The sequence below is a fragment of the Hemicordylus capensis genome, chromosome 5, assembly GCF_027244095.1.
Source record: "Hemicordylus capensis ecotype Gifberg chromosome 5, rHemCap1.1.pri, whole genome shotgun sequence".
Taxonomy (NCBI): domain Eukaryota; kingdom Metazoa; phylum Chordata; class Lepidosauria; order Squamata; family Cordylidae; genus Hemicordylus; species Hemicordylus capensis.
In genome coordinates, this window is record NC_069661.1 from 22,313,438 (window position 1) to 22,338,227 (window position 24,790).

The following is a 24,790-nucleotide window of genomic DNA, read 5'->3' on the forward strand; positions in this document are numbered from 1 at the left end:
TAGCAGCAGCCTTAATGTGTTTAGGATTGAAAACACATTCCTATGAAGACAGTGGGCCTTACCTCCCAGCTAAGTGCTTAGGCTCACAATGTTAACATGCCCATTAGCTAGCCATTTTAAGATCCAAGTGGGAACAGATTTATCCTTCACAACATGCCAACCAATTGTCTTTCACATCTGGAATACCCTGCTAGATTTCAGCCTTAAACTAAAGTGTGGATAAGTGTGACTTTACAATCTACATTCTAAATCAAAGTTTTCAAGGAAACTTAATCCTGCACCAGTTCATCATTTAATGTTGGCATTGCAAATAATTTTCTTTACATATTTTTGACAGCACAAGCCAAAGTAATACTGACTTTATCAAGCAGACTTTTAGCAAATTCTTGTGTGTTCTTAAACATGAGCCTTAAGCTTCAGTAGAAAAACCACTGGTCACCCCATGAAGATCAACTCTCTCATTGCACTCCTGAAGAGAACAGGTTTGTACCTACCATTAGCAGATAAGTGAGCGTGTCTTGCATATGCTTTGTCTATTTCTAGAAAAGCTTTCATCAGTACCTTTTCCAGGTTCTGCTCCACAGAGAGGAAATCTCTGAAAACAAAAAGTGATAGGGTGAAGAGAATTAAAATTATATCCAAGAGAACACAACTATTTTGTGTTATAAATGATAACACCACGAAATTTTCTTTTTCACAGAGTACAGAGACTACAGAGTAAAGAGAGCCAGCATGTTGTACTGGTTAGAGTGCTGGACTAGGACCGGGGAGACCCGAGTTCAAATCCCCATTCAGCCATGAAACTAGCTGGGTGACTCTGGGCCAGTCACTTCTCTCTCAGCCTAACCTACTTCACAGGGTTGTTGTGAAAGAGAAACTCAAGTATGTAGTACACTGCTCTGGGCTCCTTGGAGGAAGAGTGGGATATAAATGTAAAAATAATAATAATAATAATAATAATAATAATAATAATAATAATAATAATAATAATAATACTCTATACCAAGTAGCTGCATAAGGCACTGAGAAGTTGGTGGTTGGGGCAACTGAATCAGTTTTCTGCATCATCTCCACCCTTCTGCTCACCTCGTGAACAGGTCACTGGTGTAGTCAAGCTGACCCTGCCAACTATTTATTCAGGACATGAGCATGCAAACCTGATGCAACACCATACCACCCTTGTGACATGCCAGGTGCTGCAGATAAATGGAGAAAAGGAAGAAGAGGATCTGCATGGCACCTTTTTTTCATGTACACATATTCCTCCCCAAGTGTGCTCTTCATGGAAACCATTTCCCCCCAAGTTAATTCAAACTAGCTTAACCCACGCAGAGCATTTGTGCTCTAGTACTTGATTGCACCCCTCATCTCCCCACCTTCACCTGAGCCCCCTATCCCCAGAGACCTCCCCACCCTCGCCTGAGCCATGCTCCTGTTCCTCCCCACAGGAGCAGCAGCCCTTCCTTGCTGCCTCCACCACCATGGCAGCTCATTCCCCTTAGGCTGCTGACAGGCCCAGGCCCAGCCAGTGCCTGCCTGCCTGCGCCCCAAACAGCAGCAGTGTTTGACTGGGCCCTTCCTTGCTGCCGCTGCCACCATGACCACTCATTCCCCTCAGGCCGCTGAGAGACTCGGGCCCATCCCTCACCCTTCCCTCTTTCTCTCTTCCCCTCCCCTCTTTCTCTCTTTTTCTCTCTCCTTCACTCACTCTTCCCCTCTGGCTTTCTTCCCCTCCCTTATTCTCTCTCTCTCCCTTCCTGAGTTAACAGATCTTGTTCATCTTGTTTCCTCATCTAATTGTCACAACGGCAGCTTCCTTCTCCTGAAGGGGCCCTTTCCTCCCTCACGACCCCTCTCTTCACAGACCCCTGCCCACTATCCTTTTACATAGAGAGATTAGTCTCCTCTACAATCAAGAACATCTTCCGACCAGTAACAGTTGCATTCCAACTGACCTTAACCATCACAGGCTCCTCCTCCCTATCTGCATATGGAATCCCTATTGCCCATTCACCACGGTGCCACAGGCTCCTCCTGCCTATTTGCATATAGAATCCCCACTGCCCAATCAGGTGCTTCTGTTTGCGAACTCTCGCGAGAGCTGCCACACAAGAGGTTAGCCATGGGTATGCCTTAGAAAATTAGATAGATAGATAGATAGATAGATAGATGACTTTAGTAGAAAATGCTTTCCTACTACCTAATACAAACAATATATCCACATTTTTGAAACATTTCCTATCTCAGTTTAGCTGCTAATTTACTTTGGTGGATATCCCACCCTATACTGTTCCAATAACCACACACTTGGCACCATCTAAACAGGTCTTATAAAGGTTTGGAACTGTGCTCAAGTTCAGAAGTGAAGACAGCACAGGACTCAAAATATTTTTGCACCTTAAGAAAATACAAAGATACAGGCCCTGTTTAGATATCATATTTATGGAAACATGGCTTATAGGATCTGGAATGCACAGGGTCCCACGTCTCCGTTCTGTCCTCTCCCTTATCTACCTCCCCTTGCATGCTTGGCAAGACTTCTGAGTTGTCAAACTACAGCTTACTAGGATGTCTGCACTGGGAAACTGGGGTTTCAGTGCTGCTTATAAACCAGGATCAAAGCACGGTTTGCAATGCCTAGTTTATAGGGTGTGCTCAAGCCACCATTTCCCTGTTCAGCTGTCACAACAGACAGAAGTTTCACAAATCAGGAAATCTTGCATTAAGTCAGGCATGAGAGAGACAGAAAAAAAGAAAGGGGATATGAGGGTACACTATGCATTCCTGATCCAACCAACCATGATTTGTTGGATCAGGGAATGAGACATCTGAACTGGGCCACAAAGGAAGAGGGCTTTTTGTTTTCCATTTTTTGTTTTCAATCACAGTGACACAGTGATTGAAGCAGGAGGCAGGACAATGGCATCCCTTCTGGAGTTTACTACCTAAAGCAACTGCTTTATATTACTTCATCGTGGTAAGCTTGGCTTACCATAATGAATAAGATGGTTTGTTCATAGCCCACTTTTCATCAAGAAGAGCTCTCAGAGCAATTGAGAACAGGGATTCTCAGCCTTGGGTCTCCAGGTGTTATTGGACTTCAGCTCCCATAATCCCCAGCCCCAATGGCCTTTGTTTGGGGATTATGGGAGTTGAAGTCCAAGAACATCTGGGGACCCAAGGTTGAGAATCCCTGATTTAGAAGGTTCTAAACAATGCCGTGCACAGGCACAGATCCCACAGGTGTGAATGCAGAGAGATCACAAGGAAGAAGAGAGCCACCATTTTTAAAAGGTGCCTTTTTGCCCTGTTAGCAGGGGTCCTTGATGCCCTATCAGGGCACTTGTGGTTGATCTTAAGAGTTCACAATGGGTCATAATAAAAGAAGCTGTCACTAGTACCGTATATGCATAGAGAACTCTGCAGAATTGTTCACTGTGGCCATAGGCAATACCCAGCACATGCCAACAACTGGTTCTTGTTGGCCACTAGTTTTAAAGGAAGGGCCATTTTACGCTTTCTCATCCACCCCAGCATTGTGCCATCTCCCCCATCATTCTGCAGAATGTTCACATTTAGCACCAGATAATTTAAGTACTCACTGGATATACTTTTGCATATGGTTACTGCAGAAGTCAGCTACTGCTACCCCGCCATGCCCATCATAAACGGCAAAATACAGAACATCGTCAGTCAGCTGGGCGTAGTCAAAGCGGTCCTCATTTTCTTTTCGCTTCCCAATATGGCTGGCGCAGCCCACATTGGACAAGCTGACTTTGGGGATCGGCTTTCCATATTTTATGCTTTGCGGAAGGAGGATAGGCTCGTCAATGCGGTTATCCCATATACCAAAGGAGTCCCACGTGGCGGGGCGGCCACTCCCATCCAGGTCGAAGCGGGAAGCCCTGCGCTCAGTGGTGGAACTCTGGCATACGACCATCAACCGCTTGTCGTCTTGCAAGAGGCGGGACGTCAGCAGCGCTCTCCTCCTCACGTGGTGCCCTCCGTTTCTGACCAGGCTAATTAAAGCAGCAGTGGACATAACTTGGTTCCACAGGCCTTGATGGGAAACAAACGGCAGGAAGCTGGTCTTGGAATGTCTTAAACACAAAGAGCAAAGAGCAAGCTGCCTAGGAGAAAGGAAAACAAAAGAGCTTGCATTGGAACTTTCCGCAGAGATGGTTCAATAACTGAGGGGGTGAAAGGCAATTTCAAGAGAGATTATTGTTTTACTTCATGACCAACATGCAAGGATGGGCTGAATTCTCATGCTCACCCATCAGACAGGGGTGGCAATATAAACAAGTGTAGACAAACAAGTTTATGGTAGCATGAGCTTTCACAGACAATGGTCCACTTCATCAGAGGCATGAAAGGATTATCCTACTTAGGCAGGTGTGTGGGATATATATCTGGTTGAACCTCTCTTTCTCTCTCTATATATATATCCCACACACCTGCCTAATTAAGATAAGCCTTCATGCCTCTGATGACGTGGGCCATTCTCTGTGAAAACTCATGCTACAATTAATTGGTTAGTCTTTAAAGGTGAAATAGGACTCTCGGCTGTTTTTGCTACCCACTGGGTTGTTGTGAGGAGGGCGACCTTGCACACTGTCAGATCTCTTTGGAAGAGAGGGCAGTATGAAAATATATTAATTCTACTGCAACATGGAGCAATCTGAATTATCCATTCACATCTGAGGCAGAGAGAGACCCAGCAGAAGTACCTAGCCCATAGTAGCAACTGAAAGGAAGATGGTATAAGCCCTATTCACACATTATGTCCACACAGGTACACTAATCTGTGCCCTACATTTGAAGGGGGCATGGTTTACTTTTATAGGTTTGCTTTTAACATGAATGCACATACAATCATTCAAATACCTGTACATACATACAATGTCTGAGTAGGAACACAGAGTAGGAATACAGAATTTTATAGCTGGAAGGGACCTTAGAGGTCTTCTAAGCCAACTCACTGCTCAATACAGGAATCTATTACAGCAACTCTACAAGATGGTTATCTAGCCTCTATTTGAAAACCAGTAGTGAGGGAGACCCTTCTGCTGTGAGGGGCAGGCCATTCCACTCTTGAACAGCTCTTTAGGACATTCCTTCTAATGCCCAGCCTGAATCAGTTTATGACAAGGTCAGAGCAGTTCAAAACAGTACTTTTCTAGCCCGAGCTCCAGTGCCAAAATACTAGCCCTGAATATATAATCATAAAGATTACCACATCTTTAAGCATTCTGTCCTTTTTCTTTTAAAGCCAGAAAGGTAAGCCTTCCTGTGGGTTTTTGACAGTGGAATTTTCCACCGATGGTTCTACAGAAGGCCAAACAGAAGGCAAGCCGAGCTGGCAGCCCCTGAAGGCTTAAGACAGGTTAAAGCGGAAGTGGGGAAAATTAGAGCAATGACCTTGCTTCTGACTGGTTGCCAAAAGCTATCAAGCACTACAAGTGGAAATTCTTTGGAACATGGAAGATTTCCATAGTGCAGAATGAGACAATCAAAATAACCCCTTCCTAGCCTTACAAAAACATTGCAGAGACTAGAAAAGGAGAAAAACAGATTCCCATGTGAAATATTTGCTCCCTGTGTGGGGAATGCAAAAGGCACAGAACTGCTACCTTTTTATTCTCTTGTCCCTCACCTGTACACTTCTATTAAAATAGGATTAACCATGGAATGGGAGAAGACTTTCCAGAGACACAGTTAACTTTGCAAGCACAGGTTTCTTCTTTCACATAATCTTATTATATGTAGTTACCTGATACCAAGAGAAGATTGAAGGAAGCCCTTCTGCACATCTGCGACCAGAAAGCAAGCAAGCAATTTATAGTCTAAGAGCTCCTGCAAGTACATACCTGTACCTACAATTCAGAAGCTCATGTCTTCAACCTAAGGATTTGCATCTCTGCAACATCAGATCTCAATTCATTAACAGAACAATAGGAGGCCCCATGTAGGACTGATGTGCAGAGCCTTTGAAGGGGGGACGGGACACATCACCTACAAATATAAGGTCCTGCTCTGACAGAAGGCTTTGAATGTAGTTATCGAATCTGTGAAAGGAAGTCACTTAGAAGGGAAGCCTTTTAGGTACAAGGCACATCTCCATTTTCCTAAACTGCAGTCCACAAAAGCTTACACCGAAATAAATGTGCGTTCGCCTTTAAGGAACCACAAGATTCTTTGTTGTTTTTCCAGCTATCGACTAACACAGCTACTTCTCTGGAAAAGTGCAGCAGAGAAACAGAAAAACGCGCCTGTGTGTGTCGCCAACACCACATAGGGGGCGCAAGGAGTCTCCCCGGGGAGGGATGTTCCCAGGCGCCCGGCAAGCACATTCTAATCTTGAATTCCCCGGGGCACGTTCCAGAATTCGGCTCCGCGTTCCAATTTAGAATTCCCCGGTGGCGCGTTCTAGAATCCGGATCCAAGTCCTCGCCGTGGCCTCCTCCAGCCCGCCCTCCTCCTCCGCTTCTTCCTTTCGCCTCCGCTTTCCAGCCAAGCGCCATTTGCACTGCAGGCGGCCAAACAATTCACGAAGCAGCTGCTGGCTTCTTTCCTGAAACCAGAGGCACCGTGCTAGCTCGCCTTCGGTCAAGTCAGAAAGTTTGGCTTGGAAACAAGGGCCGCCTTCCTGATCCTAGACAGGTCACAGTTGCGTTTCTCCCGAAAGCGACCTTGGTACCTACGACTGATTTTCAGGGAGGATCTAGGGGGCGCCTCTTTTGTTCAAACAACCCTCTTGCAAAAACGCGACACTGGAAAATTCACAAACACTCGCATCTAACGAAAAACGAGAAAAGGCATGACCTAGTTCTTGCTTTAAAGCAAACGAATCCATCACTGAGCAGCCCGGAAACTGACGATGTAATTTTAAAAAGGATGTGGTGGGCGGGGGTTGGGGTGGGTGGGTGGTATTACGAAAAAGAGGTGAATGAGATGGTAAAGGGCCGGAATTGCTAGATTCACACCTAATACCTCTGCATTTGACTCCGAGTTTCCAAAGGAAGATTGGACAAATCCGTGAAGGACAGATCGGTCAACGGTAGCCTCGGTAGTTAAATGGAGCCTCCATATTCAGGGGCAGTTGCTGAAGGGGCAATAGCAGGAGTAGCTTGCTACCTGGTTTCTGGGCTACCCAGAAGCACTTGGATACCCACTTTTAGAAGCAGAGTATTGGGCCTCAGATCTGATATCCGGGATCCTCTTGTGCCCTTAAACCGGCTTATGTAGGAATGTTCCCATGGATTTAAGCAAAGGTATTCGTAAGGTTCAGGCGGCAGCAATTTTACTTGTGAGTAAGCCCCAGTGAAGTCAGTGGATCTTTCCTCCGAGTAAACAGGCAGAGACATCGGGATGGGAACCCAGATGATGGACTACAACCTCCAACATCCCCAGCCGCAACAAAAGGCCGTTGCGGATGGAGATGATGGGAGTTGTAGTCCATCATCATTTGGGGACCCAGGTTTGGGAATTCTGCTATAATGCTATTCATTCCACGGTAACGAATTTGCACTGGTGCAACCTTGGATTATTCTGGAACAAGCGGGTTGAGGCTTGCTATAAACCGAGCCTGTCATCACAATAACCCAGAGACAGAAGTCATCTTCGCCCTTGCACGCGTCTGGATCACACACCGAAAGCCAGAAAATGCATTCACGGGGGGGCGGGGGGGGGACCCAGGACACGCTAAGACTTTTGACTAGACCTCTATCGCGCCTATGCTAGTATCGCATCCTTCCCGCCACTCCCTCCTGGAAACCACCTCTAAACTAAAACGAGCAGAGCCAGTATCGCGGACCGAAGGGTGGATGGAAGGCAGACGCCGCCGCACTGGCCCATGCACACGTTCTCTCCATACCTGACAAAAGAAATGCGTCGGAAAGAGGCCGATGCTGCCTCTCTCGCTGGATCCACGCGAAGCGAGCGGCCGCTGCCCTGTTCCTGGACCGGGCAGCAGACACACCTCTCCGGCGAATTCTCGAAATATTTCCCTGCCCGCCGCAACCGTTCTAAGTAAAGGCAGAAGCCTCCTGACCCCCCGCATGTGGAGTGACAACCCTCCTGCCCTATAGGGAGAGGCCTGCGGCCGCCTTCCTTCCCTTTCCAAACCAATCGACGTCGGGAAAACGAACGAGCCTCTTCCCTTCCCTCCCTTACAGCGAGATTCGGAGGCGCCGTGGGAGGGACTAGTTGCGCCCCGAGCACGAAGCGGCAAGGCGTGTGATGCAACAGGATGAAATGGTGACTGCGCTCCGCCAGCGGCGAAAGCGCCTTAGGTCCCCACCCACTGCGCGGGCCAATGGGAGCCGGGCATAGCTTGCGCCTTGGCGGCCGCTTCTCTTCCCGTGTGCGGATTTTGTAGGGGCCTAGGGACGGGAGCCCAAGAAGGAAGCAGTTCTCGCTTACAGACTAGTGTGGCTAAGAAAAGGTTGCCCGGGCTGTAGATGGGTCGCTGAAGCTTTAGCCTGCAAAGGCGTCCCGTGCACAGCCTGGAAAGGGCGAGCGATAGCTCTTCCAAATGGGATTGCCAACTGACCAGGGAAACGAAAATAAAGACCGGCCGGGCCTGCGCCTGTGCCTCTTGATCTGCAAGAATCAGCAAGTGAAGCTTTTCACGACATAGAGAGATACACGTTGTCTGAGAACTTGAAGCAGTTTGCCCATGAAGCTGCATTAAAAGCACAGCTACAGTTGCCGGTTGAGAAGTTGGCAATGCATGTTGCAGATTGAAAGTGAGTTTATAAAAGCATGTGCACAACCCAACCGCTTGCCCATTTACTCAGAAATAAATCCACTAGTCAATAAAGCTTATTCTCTTCTGCAGTAAGTGTGTAAAGAGTCTTGTTTTAGGGGGTGGGGTGCATAAATTCAGATTAGTTATTCTATGGATTAGTTACCTTAACAAGTAACTATCATTTTTTACTCCTCATTTGGTAAATAAATGATGGGAGTTCCCCCCACAAATACATACTTCGTGTCTCTCTTTTCCAGGATACATATATTATGAATGAAGGTTTATGCACCAGAAGATTTGTTAGTTCACCTTTTATTACTTGCTAATGATACGTTATTATGACCTGTCACAACAATAAACTTGTTACTTACTTACTTGCTAAAAGTATGTTGTAAAAACTATTAAAGAGCTTAATATTTCTTGATTGCACCTTTTGAAAAACAAGTTACCATTCATTTTTTTTATAATCCTGGGCCCCAAAAAATGAACTATCAAAACTCATCTGATATTAGCTGTCTCTTCCCCTTTCCTGCACAAAGAAGTCAGCTACTTACCTGAATCTTCCCTGAACTTGGAGAGACCTCCTATACCCCCTAGAAATGCAGAACTCTTAGGATCCTTCTGCTCCCCACAAGATGTGGGTCTTGTATGTGTATCACTTCAGAGCCAGCATCTGATGCAATGCAGCTCTGGTCTTGCCACTGAAATGCAATCAAGTAGGCTGCCCTAATTACTGTGAATGGCTCTCGCTATTTTGCCTAAAATGCCTCGAGATAGAAGTTAGGAATTCAACAAAATAAAATTAATTGTCCCTTCAGGGCTGTCCTTGGAGATAGAGCCCAATATCTATTGTGCGGCATGAAGCAAATCAGCCAGTGTGGGGGCTTCCAGTTAATTTTAATTGGGGTTAAAAGAGTGGGGGCCCAGGGCAGTCAGTCTGCTTGCCCTGCCCTATTGACAGTCCTGTGTCCCTTAGCCACAACTGCAGATGTTTGCTACAGAGATGGGGATCTAAGAACAATGAGAAACAGCCTTTGGCAGTTTTGAAGTCACAAAAAGAGATAGTGGTAGCTCTCTCAAATCCCCATTCAGCTGTTAAACTCACTGGGTGACTCTGGGCCAGCCATGGGTCATGGGAGGTGAGCTGGTCTTGCGATAGCAAGCATGACATGTCCCCTTAGCTCAGGGGCGTATCTAGGGGTAGGGCAGGCAGGGCACGTGCCCCGGGCGCCACTTGAAGGGGGGGCGCCATTTTGTAAAATTAATTTTTAAAAAAAAAATGGCTGCCAAAAAAAAATGGCCACCGTGCATGCTCAAATGGCCTCTGTGAGGCTCTAGGTCATGCCAGGCTTTGCAGAGGCCATTTGAGCATGCGCGGTGGCCATTTTGTTTTCTGTGGCCTTTTTTTTTTTTTAAGATTATTTTTAAAAACGGCCACTGCACATGCTCAATTGGTCCCTGCGAGGCCCTAAAGGCCAGCGGGGTGAGGGGGAATCTTTGCAAACCCCCCCCAGCCTTTAGGAAGACCCCCAAAGGGGCTACGGGTAAAAATAATAGTAATAAAAATATTATATAAGACACTGTACACGTATTCAGATTGGCACTATGTACAGAGAATCAGGGCTTGTGAATACTGAGCTGACGCTTAAGAGCTAGGATTGTATTCATTTGCTCTTACTTTGCTTCTTGTGATAAGTGAGTTAAATGTGATGTCTTGCTAATATGGCTATTAATGGTGAGTTTGTCTTTGAATCAGTGTGAAACCCTTAATATTAAGGCCCACTGGGAGTTTCTTGCTCTCTTTCTCCCATTTTAACTGTCTTTCTGAAAGACTAGAATATATTCCAAGCAGTGACACAGTTTACTCTGCATATCCTTTAATTATTTACAGAGTATCTGAGAAAAGTCAAATTCTCCATTGATTTTTAAAACTTATGTAATGGTGATGCTACAATGCATAGTAGAGAATTAGACAGGCACTTCTGTTTAGTTTTCCAAGTACATCTCCACATAGTATTTGGGTATTTCATGAGCCCCCGCATACTGAAATTTGTAGTTTTCCAGCATTTTTTGGTCTGGCTAAGTCCACTGCTAAATAGTTTTTGAAATATGAAAAGATTAACAAGCTTGACTTGTATGTTTGAGCTGATATTATGGTAAAGTTATCTGAAAGATGGGTGTCAGATGCTTGGACAGGGGGCGCAATTTCAGTGTTTGCCCTAGGCGCTATTTTCCCTAGATACGCCTCTGCCTTAGCTAAGCAGGGGCTCACATATGAGCACTGTAATATATTCTCCTCAGGGGATGGAGGCTCTGGGAAGAGCAGAAGGTTTCAAGTTCCCTCCCTGGCAGCATCTCCCAGATAGGACAAGAATTGTTTTTTTTAAAATTATTATTATTATTATTATTATTATAGGACAAGATTTTTTTATTGAACCAACAAACTACCAAAGCATAGGGCTGAGAGAGATTCCTGCCTGCAACCTTGGAGAAGCCGCTGCCAGTCTGTGAAGACAATACTGAGCTAGATATGCCGATGGTCTGACTCAGTATATGGCAGCTTCCTATGTTCCTATGTATCTCTCAGCCTAACCTACCTCACAGGGTTGTTTTGAGAATAAACATAACCATATACACTGCTCTGGGCTCCTTGGAGGAAGCGTGGGTGTGGAAGAATAGCTATCCCACTGCGCTACCACAGATGACAGATCCCATTGTTCCCCAGGGCCGGACTGGGGGCACTGGGAGGGCAGTGGAATGTATGTGGGGAGGGCGCTGAGTTTTACTTTGGATATATGTGTTAGGAAATTAATAAAGTACTTCAATACTGGGTTTTTGATTGATAACTGTAAATACAAGCTTGAAAATTACACACATTATCTTTACATTTTTATGTTATTTTAAAGTGAAGTGACTACACTGATAAAAGACATCTCATTATTTTAGTTTCCTTATTTCCCATTTTGTTGATTACACAGTCATTATCAACTTTAAACAAAATGTCTCGCCCACATTGCATTCAAAAAAAGGCCTTGAGGTTTTCAGCATAGCATAGTGGTTAGGGTGTTGGACTAGGACTGGGAAGACCCGAGTTCGAATCGCCATTCAACCATGAAATTCACTGGGTGACTCTGGGCCAGTCATGTATTTCTCAGCCTAACCTACCTCACGGGTAGTTGTGAGGATAAAAATAACCATGTATTTTGAGCTCTGAGTTCCTCAGAGGAAGAGTGGGATATAAATGTAATAAATAGAATAAATAATAATAAACAAACAAACTTCTTACTGTGATGAGGAATAGGAATAGTCAGGAGATGCTTGTAAACTTTGTACAGTTCAGTGTACTGCAAGGAATACATATTGTACTCATGGCGGACATGGAGGACACACTTGATGCATGAGTTACACTTCTTTTCACATGTCTTTTGCTTTAATATCATTTCTGGTTCTGGTTCTTTCCATTCATCATTCTCATCTTTTTCTCTCTCAGGTGAATCTGACTTGTAGTTATCTTCTGCAGACGTTTTACATACTTGAGGCCATACACTCGCAAATGAAATTAACTCCTCTTTTAGTTTTCCTTTATCAACACTTGGGAGCAATTCACATATTTCATTAAGAGCCTGAGGAGCTACAGTGAGGGAAATAAGTATTTGATCCCCTGCTGATTTTGTCCGTTTGCCCTCTGACACAGAAATGACCAGGCTATAATTGGAATGGTAGGTTTATTGTAGCTGTGAGAGACAGAATAACAACAAACAAACCCTCAAAAGCCCAGTGCCCAAAAGTCAACGATAGATTTGCATTGTAGTGAGGGAAATAAGTATTTGATCCCCTATCAACCAGCAAGATTTCAGGCTCCCAGGTGTCTTTTCACTATATGCAGGTAACAGCTGAGATGAGGAACACCCGCTGTAAGGGAGTGCTCCTAATCCCAGCTTGTTACAGTACCTGTATAAAAGACACCTGTCCATAGAAGCAAGCAATCACTCAGCTTCCAAACTCACCACCATGCCCAAGACCAAAGAGCTGTCAAAGGATGTCAGGGACAAGGTTGTAGACCTGCACAAGGCTGGACTGGGCTACAAGACTATTGCCAAGCAGCTTGGTGAGAAGGTGACTACAGTTGGCACGATAACTCGCAAATGGAAGAAACACAAAATAACTGTCAATCTCCCTCGGTCTGGGGCTCCATGCAAGATCTCACCTCATGGAGTTGCAATGATCATGAGAACGGTGACAAAGCAGCCCAGAACTACACGGGGGGGAACTTGTCAATGATCTCAGGGCAGCTGGAACCATAGTCACCAAGAAAACAATTGGTAACACACTACGCCGTGAAGGACTGAAATCTTGCAGTGCCCGCAAGGTCCCCCTGCTCAAGGCAGCACATGTACAGGCCCGTCTGCAGTTTGCCAATGCACATCTGAATGATCCAGAGGAGAACTGGGCGAAAGTGTTGTGGTCAGATGAGACCAAAATCGAGCTCTTTGGCATCAACTCAACTCGCCGTGTGTGGAGGAGGAGGAATGCTGCCTATGAGCCCAAGAACACCATCCCCACCGTCAAACATGGAGGTGGACACATTATGCTTTGGGGGTGTTTTTCTGCTAAGGGGACAGGACACCTTCACCGCATCGAAGGGACGATGGACGGGACCATATCAGATCTTGGGTGAGCACCTCCTTCCCTCAGCCAGGGCATTGAGAATGGGTCGTGGATGGGTATTCCAGCATGACAATGACCCAAAACACCCAGCCAAGGCAACAAAGGAGTGGCTCAAGAAGAAGCACATGAAGGTCCTGGAGTGGCCCAGCCAGTCTCCAGACCTTAATCCCATAGAAAATCTGTGGAGGGAGTTGAAGGTTCGGGTTGCCAAACATCAGCCTAGAAACCTTTCTGACTTGGAGAGGATCTGCAAAGAGGAGTGGGACAACATCCCTCCTGGGTTGTGTGCAAACCTGGTGGCCAACTACAAGAAACGTCTGACCTCTGTGATTGCCAGCAAGGGTTTTGCCACCAAGTACTAAGACATCTTTTGTGAAGGGATCGAATACTTATTTCCCTCACTACAATGCAAATCCATCGCTGACTTTTGGGCACTGGGCTTTTGAGGGTTTGTTTGTTGTTGTTCTGTCTCTCACAGCTACAATAAACCTACCATTCCAATTATAGCCTGGTCATTTCTGTGTCAGAGGGCAAACAGACAAAATCAGCAGGGGATCAAATACTTATTTCCCTCACTGTAAGCTGTTCCTAATGTCATGAAATCTTCTTGGGTCAAAGTACTCCAGGTCCAGATATAATTTTTTTTCTGGGCTGCAAACCTATATTCCATGCTTTGAATAATTTCATCCATGACGAAATTGAAAACAGTTATGCAAAATCTCTCCTCTTCAGTTTTTGCTATATCTTCATGAGTTGATAGTTCTCCTGGCATTCTTTTCACAGTCTTGACTTGCTTTGGGGGAAGTTCTGCTTCGACAGTTAAGCCCTCAACTGCAGGCTCTTCTACTCGTTCTTCAATTTTGTCAGACATCACCGAAACAGAGTTTTGTAGCATCTTTAATTTCTGAAAATTTGTCCCTTGCCTCTTTTAGAGTTTCCCGAGTTGAGGAAATATGCTGCCAAGCTTGAACATAATCAAGATTTTTAGTTTGTAAATAACCTGACAATGGAGTTGTTAACTTGAATATCTGAAGGAATATCATTGCAGTACATATTGTCTCATATGTGGTGAGTTTATGAAGAAGACCACTAGCGTTGCATATCTTCGCCTTGAATTCATTTGATTTTGCAATGAGAAAAAGTGCTGCCACAAGCTCCATGTACACAGGTTCTGGTGTCTCTTCAACAGCTTTCTCATCAGTCCAATAATCCAGAAGACCAAATATTTTTACCGTGGCATCACTTCTACTTCTCCACCTGATTGCTCCTATTACTGCAAGTCAGACACTGGGCTTCTGTGATTCATAGATTTGCAGATGTTTGTGAGACTCTCTAAGAAATACCTGTGTTTCCTGCAGTAAACGTTTCCTGCAGCATCTTCTTCATTATGAGCCCCACAGCCCATTGAGGTCATCTGAGGAGGTCCATCTCCAGTTACTGCCAACTCATTTGGTGGCTACACAGAGACGGGCCTTCTCGGTCGCTACCCCGAGATTGTGGAATGCACTTCCTGCTGAGATACGATCCTCTCCATCTCTGGCAATTTTCAAAAAACACCTGAAAACCCATCTTTTCACCCAAGCTTTCTCAGCTTCCTAAATTTGGGGGGTTTTAATATCTGGTTTATTTTAAAATTCAAAACCCGATTTTGGGAGTTTTAATCACTGTAATTGTATAATTGTTGTTTTTAAAATGTTTTTAGCAATAGCACTTACATTTATATATCGCTTTATAGCCGAAGCTCTCTAAGCGGTTTACAATGATTCAGCATATTGCCCCCAACATTCTGGGTACTCATTTTACCGACCTCGGAAGGATGGAAGGCTGAGTCAACCTTGTTAATTGTTAATTTAAATTGTTAATTGTTGTTTTTTAAATTTGTTTTAGCTCTTTACTGTTTTAGTGGTTTGTTTTAATTGTAAACTGCCCTGAGCCATTTTGGAAGGATACAAATCAAATAAATAAATAAAATAATAATAAATAAATAAATAAACTGAAAAATTAAATACAAACTGTCAAACTCTGCGCTGTGTCTATAAGCAACAAATTAAGGACATGGGCACAACACCAAGTATGGACATGATTCAGAATCATTTCTTTTAATTTGCTGACACTCCCTTATACTGGCCACACATATTGGATGCCCCATCAAATGCATTTGCAATGCAAACCTCAATGGGAATCTTGACATCTTCTAAAGCCTTCTGAAATGTGTTGAATAAATTTTCTCCAGTTGTTACGGTAACACTTTAAAAAGCAATCACTTGTTCTTTCACTTCATCTCCCGAGACCTACCAAAGCACAATCACTAGTTGATCATAGCCTGAAATATCCATAGTAGTATCCAACAAAACTGAAAATATTTTCACTTTCTTTACATCATTTGCAATCTTTGCTTTATTTGCAAGCCTATTTCTTGAATTATTTTTGTAATTGTTGACTTGCTACCTTCCTTCTCCTCCTCCCATCGGGCCACGCTGTATGTGGGGGGAAGTCGCCTGGGAGCTGGAAGTGAGGGTGGGCTGGGCGCGTCGGCGCGTCCTCCCTGGCGGAGCTCCTCTCAGTGGCTGCTGGCGGCGGCTCAGGATGGGGGAGCCGCCGGGCGGAGAGGCGCCGGAGGCCGGCTCGGTGTTGTGCCAGCTTCTCGTTTGGGTTTACCATTGGCATCAGCAGTTACCTTTTAAAACGTGAGTCCCTCGGCAACAGGATCTTCCTTTTGCAGAGCCGCGCGTGTGCGCGCCCCGTCCTGGAAGCTGCATTGCAGAGGGACAAGGGGCAGCAGGGAGGTATCCTGCCGCCCCAATTACTACAATAAATACGAGCTCTGGAGGGGGGAAAGCGGCGGGAGGGGTAAGTAACCCCTCCCTGCCCTTAAAGCTACCCCCTCCACCCGAACCGAACCGGCCAGGTCCGGACGGTCCGGAGGCCTTTACAATGGCCTCCGGACCAGTCCGGACCCATCCCTAGCAGGGAGGTGATGGTGGTCAGATGGAAAGTGGCCCTATCTCCTGTGTCAGATAAGATTAGGGAACTGGTGAAGGGAGGGTCTGTTAGACGTTGTGGAGTGATGCTTCAAGATGACAGAGGCCTGTGTTTGTCACAGCAACCACAACAAAAGTTTATAGCAAAAGTTTTTATCCTAACCCACCTCACAGGCTTGTAGTAAGAATAAAAGTAGGAAGAAAGAATCATACACACTGAGCCACTTAAAGGAAGGGCAGGATACAAGTGTCATGATAAAACACATGTATACATGATGTGCATACTACATTTTCATATTTATGCTGACATTTAGCCATATGACTCCAACAAATGCGCCCCATTCAGTGCCATTTATGCCAGACGGAAAGAGAAATCAACTACTAGCAATCAGTTTAGACTATATAAATATAACCACTAATGTGATTTCAAACCAGAGAACAGGACGGCATACATGGCGTCATCCCAGTTTCTTAGGATTTAATAATATAAGTAAGCATCTGAAGGGCAGGAAAGTAGTGCTTCCTTTTTCTTTTTGCTTCCTTAAAAAAAAATTTCTTTCCCCCCTCTTCCCCACTCAGTCAGTCAGCAGCAGCACCACCAGCAGAATCACAGTCACAGAGTGATGATATTATGCAGCTTGGTATCCCCACATCTGCAACAAAACAAAACAAAACAAAACAAAACCCTCCATTTTTGTTTACTTTTAAAAATGTTTCTTTCCCCCCTCTTCCCACTCAGTCAGCGCCACCAGCAGAGTCACAGAGTGATATTATGCACAGCCCTGGCCCTGGCCAGCAGCAGCAGCAGCCCCTGCTCTGCTCAAGCAAACCACCCCACCACCATCACCATCGGTGTGTGCCTGCATGAGAGTGTGTGCTCTCCGTCTCCTCTCTTCTCACTCACCTGAGAAGATGGAGGGGTGAGTCTGTGCACATACACAGACAGAGAGCAAGCGAGGAGGTACCCCACCTGCTGGCTGGCTCGGAGGCGGTTGGCCCCCTGAATACACAGGTTGGTGCAGAGAGTCCCTCTGGAAGCTCAGAGGCTTGTGCCTGCTTAGGGACTTAGTTTGTGCCTGCTTAGGGACTGATTGTTGGGACACATGTGTATGCAGGGCTGTCCTTAGGGCGGGGCGACTGGGGCAATTGCCCCAAGCCCCGCACTAGCACAGGCCCCACTTTTGGCACACTGCAGTGCAGCCTGCCCTCCTCTTTCCTCCAGTCCCAGCCAATTATCTTTCCCCGCAGGCCATCCTTTGTGTCTGTGTGCAGCTTGAAATGCTCCCAGGCAAGCTCCCGCCTCTCAGCTGTTTGGCGGGTGGGCAGGGCTTTCAGAGAGACCTCCATGCAGGCTTTGCTGAAGCCTGAAGCTCAGGAAAGAAGCAGGCAGGAAGCTAGGCAGAGTGTTCAGCACCAGAGCTCTCAGCAGACCCTCTGCCCAGCCCAGCCTTAGTAATGGATAGGGATGTGCACGAACCTGTTCGAAGGCCCTTTTATGGGCTTCCGAACAGGTTCAAACATGGGTCCGGTTTGAAGTTTGATGGAGAGGGTGCACCACTTTAAGGATGGGGGAGGGTGCACTTAACCCTCCCGCTGTTTTTCCCCGCTGATGCTCGACACTCGTTGCTGTTAAAAGCCTTCAGGGTGGCAGTGTACCTCCCTGCCATCTTGTTCCCCTCCGCCGGTGGGGGGAAAAGCAAAGGAAGGGGTAAGTGCACCCTCCCCGCCCTTAAAGTGGCACCCCCACCGTGGTTCCGTGCACATCCCTAGTAATGGAGATATGATGTGATTTCCTTTTTGTGGTTATCTCCTCCGCCCTTGAATATTTAGGGTTTGGCTTGCCATAGACCTTTGGTATTGAGCAGAGATGTAGGGCAGGGTAGGAGGAATATGTATCTTTAAATTGAAGTGGATTGGACAAATTGTTGGTTTTAAATTTTTTTAAACCCACCAAAAAGTCCTATAAGTGGCTTGTTTCAAGGCAGAAAATTACAAAATGTCTAGAACTGAAGCCCCCTCCACCCTTAGACCATCATCCCACCTCCATATAGAAGAATCTGCCCTTTGCCTTCATAAAAAGGTTTAATACATTAAATACCCCACTGTTTAATACATTAAATATCTCTGATTTCAGCTTAGATTGTGAAGTCAGTATACCCAAGAGAAAGGAAGGTAAGTGTGTGTGTGTGTGTGTGTGTGTGTGAGAGAGAGAGAGAGAGAGAGAGAGAGAGAGCGCAGTATCAGCTGGGCTTCCTCTCATGCAGAGACTCGCCCCCTTTTTCTGCAAACTGAACACTGCAAATACCAAATGGGCATTAAGGTCTCCCTTGGATTGCTATTGGCCAGTCCTTTATCCAGCAACTGTAAAGTCTCTCTCCTTCCCATGCCCCCATTCCTTCAGCTTTTCCATTTCTGTACAAATGACTGTAGTTTGCAACTGATGTTGAGAACTGTCTTGCAGAACGGCAGAGAACACAAAGAAAGCAGTCTCCCAGTTACTTACTATTTGAGCATGAAAGTTACATTTCAGGCTCTTCTCTTTGCAAGGAAATTGCAGCAGCTGCTAGAACACACAAGAATGCTTTGATGTGCATTTTTGGCTCATAATACCATCTAGTTGTAAAGAGAATTAAAGCATCTGTCACATGTTTGGGAAGGGGGGCGGGACCCTAAAATGTATCAAGGTCAAATGCAGAGTTCCTGAATGCTTTAGGGCAGGGGTTCTCAAATGTCTAGATGTTGCTGGCCTACAACTCTCATCATCCCCAGACACTACAACAAAATAGCAAACTGAGGCTGAAGCCCAGCGAGGCGAGGACATTTTGCTGCCTGAGGCAAAAGACAATCAACAGACAGTTGCTCTGCATTCTCGGGTCATGCATCGGAGGCAGTGGTGGCCACAAATGAGCACACTCAGGCAGTGTTCCCTCTAAGGTGCGCACATGTGCATGTGCTCACACAGTTTTTGATGTTGGCTCAATTAATTTTAGATCCCGCTCAGGTTGAATCAGGAAGGCCCCATTCTGAATGCAGGTGCGCACACACTGCCTTGATACTCCTGCCCAGAACACAACTCATTCCGCACACAGATGAAAAAAATGAGAGAGAGAGAGAGAGAGAGAGAACATGGCGCTCAGACTATGCCACAACAGGAAAATAGGAAGCTGCCTTATGCTGAATTAGACCAGTGGTCCATCAAGCACAGGCCTGCTCGACTTAAGCCCCCCAGCTGTTTTTGGACTACAGCTCCCATAATCCCCAGCAACAGTGGCCAATAGCCAGGGATTATGGGAGTTGTAGGCCAACATCTGCAGGACAGCCGGTTGAGTAGCCCTGATCTAGACCAATATTGCCTGTACTCAGGCGCTCGAACCCCCGGACCTTGGGGTCCCGGTCTGGGGCCTCCAAGGTCTGGGGGGCCCTCCAAAGGGCCAGGGGGGTTCCTACAGCCACCCCATGCCTATGTGCCATTTTTTTAAAAACAGAGCTGCCACGCGGGTGAGGGGTGGCTGCTGGGGGTGGGGACTGAGTAGTCAACCTCTTCCCCACCCCTCCGCCAGTTGCAATGGGGGGAGCAACCACTGGGCTGTACTTGTCTAAGTACTAATTGTACCTGTCCCATAATTTTAGTGTGAATATTTGGTGCTAAACCACCTTAAGTGGCGCAGTGGGGAAATGCTTGACTAACAAGCAGAAGGTTGCCAGTTCGAATCCCCGCTGGTATGTTTCCCAGACTATGGGAAACACCTATATTGGGCAGCAGCAATAGAGGAAGATGCTGAAAGGCATCATCTCATACTGCATTGGAGGAGCCAATGGTCAACCCCTCCTGTATTCTACCAAAGACAACCACCGGGCTCTGTGTGGGCGCCGGGAGTCGAAATCGACTTGACAGCACACTTTACCTTTATTCGGTGCCAATTTCTGAAGCACTCAGGCTGAGGAAAGGGATTATGCTGAGCTTCAGCATGTAGCCAGCTAATCAGGAGTGGAGGAGGGGGAGGGTCTTCATCCTCTTCCTACCCCTTCCACATGGGACACATTACTGAGGCTTCAGGCTGGCCATCTTTGGATGGGGAACAAATAGCATGACTGCAGTATGGGTAGGCAAGAGGACTCCAAGTACCCCATGAGTCTTTCAAGTACTCCTAGGGGTAGTACCCCCTTTTGGGAATCTCTGCCCTAAATAGTAGTGACCCTTCTTGATGAGTTGGAGGGGCAGAGAATGAGCTGCAACTGCTTTGGTATTGGCAGCCCGCTCTCTTCTGGCCTCGTCCCAGGTGAAACTGAGCTGTACAAGCTGCTCATGTGGCCAGTAGAGTGGGAGGGAATCCCCAACGCTGGTCATTCCTCTAACTGGGAGAATGAGCAACCTGCACGGCTTAACTTCAGCCAAGGAAGACAACGAGAGAAGACGACAAGAGAGTGGGTTGCTGGTACCAAAGCAGCTGCCTGCAGCTTGTTAGGGGAATATCTTACAGCAGGCAGTTCCCACATGTAGTTGCCCACCAAATGCAAACCAAGGGAAATCCTGCTTAGCAAAGGGGACAATTCATGCCTGCCACCACCAGACCAACTCTCCTCCCCGGAGCACAACAATACACTGGAAACCTTATATTGCTGTTTACTCAGGTTTTCAGTTCTTGTCAATGGCATACATAGAGATAAGACTTGGCAGCATGCAAACATTTGACACATTCCAGTGATTACCTCTTTTGCCAGCTATCACATTTTGCCTTGGCAGAATGGGGTTTCCAATTTTGGGGCAGAATTAGGATGTCAATGCAGCAGCTCACAGAAAGACAAAATTCTCTTTGACTGATGTTGCCCGTGAGACATTTGTATGATTTGACTTTTTGGTCTCATTTCTGAATGCTGAGATCACCACATTTGGCAGGCATATTTCTTTTGTGTGCATACTTGCAATATGCCAGGAGATAATTTGAAACAGCAGTCGGCTAACGTTTCTTGCAAGTTGCTTGGTGAACACACCGAAAGAAGTATAAGTTTCCAGTAAGCTTTGGGGGCAAACTCCTCCACTCATTAAATCTAGTGCCATCAAACAGCAACTGATAAGATCCTGAGCAGGGCAAGAAAAGGAGCAAAAAAACCCCAGAAAACCAAACCAGAATTAAGACACTCTCAGTCCCTGTTCTGAGGGTGTGTCTCTAATCTGAACGTAACCTGTTTTTAAACTCGTTCAGCCATCACGTCTTCAAACAAAGACTGTGTTTTATAACTGCTACCCTCACAAACACAAAGTAATCTTATATAGATTTAACTAAGAGTTTATTCAGAAAGAACTCCATTTGCAACTTCTCCCTTCCTTCTTCCCTTTTCCTTTGACTCCCCACCAAACACACACACACACACACACACACACACACACACAGAGTCTACAGGATCCCCACTGGGGCAAACTTCTAAACAACAAAACATAAACGCCATTTATTTCCACACTAGCCATCTAGTCTGGAATGGACATTATTCATCCCCACAGTTTTTACAGAGAATCCAGACAATGCCCATGCCAAACCACAACATTCCAATGTTTTCCCTGCCTGTTGTTGTTTCTTAGTTCATTCATTCATTCATTCATTCCAGACCTATGCAAACGGCTTTGAGAAATCTTGTTAAAAAGCAGCATATGATGGTTAGGCAGCAGATTATTGGGGTGCCCACAAAGCCCCCTAATGGTGTAGTGGGGAAGCAACGTGCCTAGAGAGCAGGAGGCTGTTGGTTCAAATCCCTGCTGTCATGTTTCCCAGAATATGGGGAACACCTATATCGGGCAGCAGCGATACAGGAAGATGCTGAAAGGTATCATCACATACTGTGAGGGAGAAGGTAATGGTAAACCCCTCCTGTATTCTACCAAGAAAAACCGCATGGCTCTGTGGTTGCCAGGAGTCAACACTGACTCGACTTGGCACAATCTTTCCTCCACCCCCCAGCCTTTCCAAAGCCGGAAGTTGTGCTCTGCTGCAGGCATTGGAGCCATGGCCATTCTACAGGACCTTGTGTGGGGGGAGGGGCAAAATTAGCAATCCAATACCACCCCCACCACCACCCCCGCCGCTCCCTGGGAGTATGCCCCATTCAATTCAGTAGGAGCTGGCCCAATCCAGTGAGGAACATAGGAAGCTGCTTTCTGCCAAGTCAGACCATTGGTCCATCTAGCTAAGTATTATCCACACAGACTGGCAGTGGCTTCTCCAAGGTCGCAGGCAGGAGTCTCTCCCAGCCCTGTCTGGAGATGCCAGGGTGGGAACGTGGAACCTTCTGCAGGCAAGCATGCAGGTGCTCTTCCCAGAGCAGCCTCATCCCCTGAAGGGAATATTTCATAGTGCTCACACATGTAGTCTCCCATTCAAATGCAAACCAGGGTGGGCCCTGCTTAGCAAAGGGGACAATTCATGACTGGAGCCCCTCTTTCAACATGATCTGAACCTTGCAAGCTTTGCAAAGAGCATTTCTCCTTGGAAAGCTTGCAAGAAGCTGAGGAGAAGGGCTGCTTCCCTTCTCCCTAACTCCCACACCACGTTCAAAGCTTGCAAGGATCCGTTTCAAAAGGGGGCTGGCCCCTCACCAGGGTGTGGGACATGGCAGCATTTGGCTCCTTGCCTCAGGTGCTGGAATACCCCGGTCAGCCCTGAAAGGCCCTTATGAGGAAGAAGCCTTATCAGCTCCGGGAGCTACAGTTCTGTCAGGGACCTTGAAATTCTCAGCACCATCACAAAACAATCCTCCCTTCGATTCCACCCACCCTCCCCAAAAGATAATAGCAGTAGTGTTATAATGCCGGTTATTTCTCCATTATAACAGCTGTATTGTGTAACCAAGTGCAGATCTGGGTAGCCAAGAAACTTCCTTTGGAAAGAGGAGAGAGTTCATTCCTCAGCTATCTGCTGTAAGGGAAAGCCAGTTAATAATAGGATCTATTAACTGCGGATGACTCACCTATGAGTCAGATAGGAGGCACCTGGTTTTTACTGATAAAGATAAGGCTATGTTTATGTAAATGCTTTTGTTCCAGGTCCAAATGCTGTACTGCTAACAGAGGACGTTGTACTGTTGCCCATTTAAAAAACAAAACAAAAGGAAATTGGGTCTCAGGATTTACGTGGCAGCTCAGGCAGGGGCATTGCTAGGCACTTAAAATATCTGGGGCCCTGGACCCACAGGGCCTGGCTGAAGCCCACCCATCATTAAATCTTCATGCTCTCTGCAGGAATCCAACACTCTCTTCCAGCGTTTGAAGCCGTTAATCACCAATACATCCACCAGCATCTGGCAGAATGGAGGACCAGGGCACAAAAGAATCAGCCCAGGCACATACCCAGGTGGCCCAATGCTGTCAACACCCCTGACCTTGGGGCTCTGTGCCCCAAACTTTCTGTTAAGTCTGTTGTGTGGCTTGCAGCCTGATCCGATTTCCGGTTCCCCAGAACTCAGTTTTGCCTGTGTTTGGGGGGGGTCTTATTCTCAGGTGAGTTTTTGCACTGGATTGCCACCACAGTACTAAACCAGATGTGAACATACTGTTGGGGGTTTTTTTTAGTGGGGCCTGGGACAGTGATGCATCCATTTCATGGCATTGCACCACCTAGGGATGTGTCGGAGGGGGGATGCACAAGGAAGGAATGCTGTTACTTCTTAACTTCACTGGCTGTGGGGGTGGGCGTGGCCATGGGGGCTATTGTGGAGAGCACCTGCGATTCCGAATTTGCAACTACCCACCACACACTAAACTGGGTAAGGGAGGAGAGCTGGTCTTGTGGTAGCGAGCGTGAATGGTCCCCTTTGCTAAGCAGGGTCCACCTTAGTTTGCACTTGGTTGGTTGACTACATTCAAGCATTGCAAGCTATTTCCCTTAGGAGACAGGGCCATAGCTCAGTGGAAGAGCATCTGCATCCCCTGACATCTCCGGGTAGATTTGGGAGAGAGACTCCTGCCTGTACCCTGGAGAGCCACTGCCAGTCAATGTAGACCAGGCCTGCTCAACTTAGCACCCCCCGGCTGTTTTTGGACTAAAGGTAAAGTGTGCCGTCGAGTTGCTGTCGACTCCTGGTGACCACAGAGCCCTGTGGTTGTCTTTGATAGAATACAGGAGGGGTTTACCACTGCCTCCTCCTGTGCAGTATGCGATGATGCCTTTCAGCATCTTTCCCTATATCGCTGCTGCCCGATATAAGTGTTTCCCATAGTCTGGAAAACATACCAGCAGGGATTCGAACCAGCAATCTCTGGCTTGCTAGTCAAGTCATTTTCCCGCTGAGCCATAATCCCCAGCGACAGTGGCCAGTTGCCAGGGATTATGGGAGTTGTAGGCCAACATCTGCAGGAGGGCCAAAGCTGAGCAGCCCTGGCGTAGACAATACTGAGCGA

The 24,790-nt window shown here is 46.5% G+C and overlaps 1 protein-coding gene across 4 annotated transcripts in view; it reads right to left on the reverse strand.

The window, feature by feature from the left end:
* PPM1K (protein phosphatase, Mg2+/Mn2+ dependent 1K) overlaps positions 1–9,391 on the reverse strand; it is a 31,032-nt gene extending 21,641 nt beyond the window's left edge. The window contains exons 1-3 of one of the 4 annotated variants that reach the window (XM_053255485.1): positions 9,307–9,391; positions 3,603–4,130; positions 495–595 (exon numbers count right to left, since the gene is read on the reverse strand). In XM_053255485.1, coding sequence (XP_053111460.1) covers positions 495–595; positions 3,603–4,042 — 541 coding nt within the window. In that variant the 5' untranslated portion in view covers positions 4,043–4,130; positions 9,307–9,391. Of the gene's footprint in view, positions 1–494; positions 596–3,602; positions 4,131–5,870; positions 6,237–7,876; positions 8,207–9,306 lie in introns of those variants that run through there. The other 3 variants (XM_053255482.1, XM_053255483.1, XM_053255484.1) reach the window with 3 other exon arrangements.
* Positions 9,392–24,790: the final 15,399 nt, after the last annotated feature.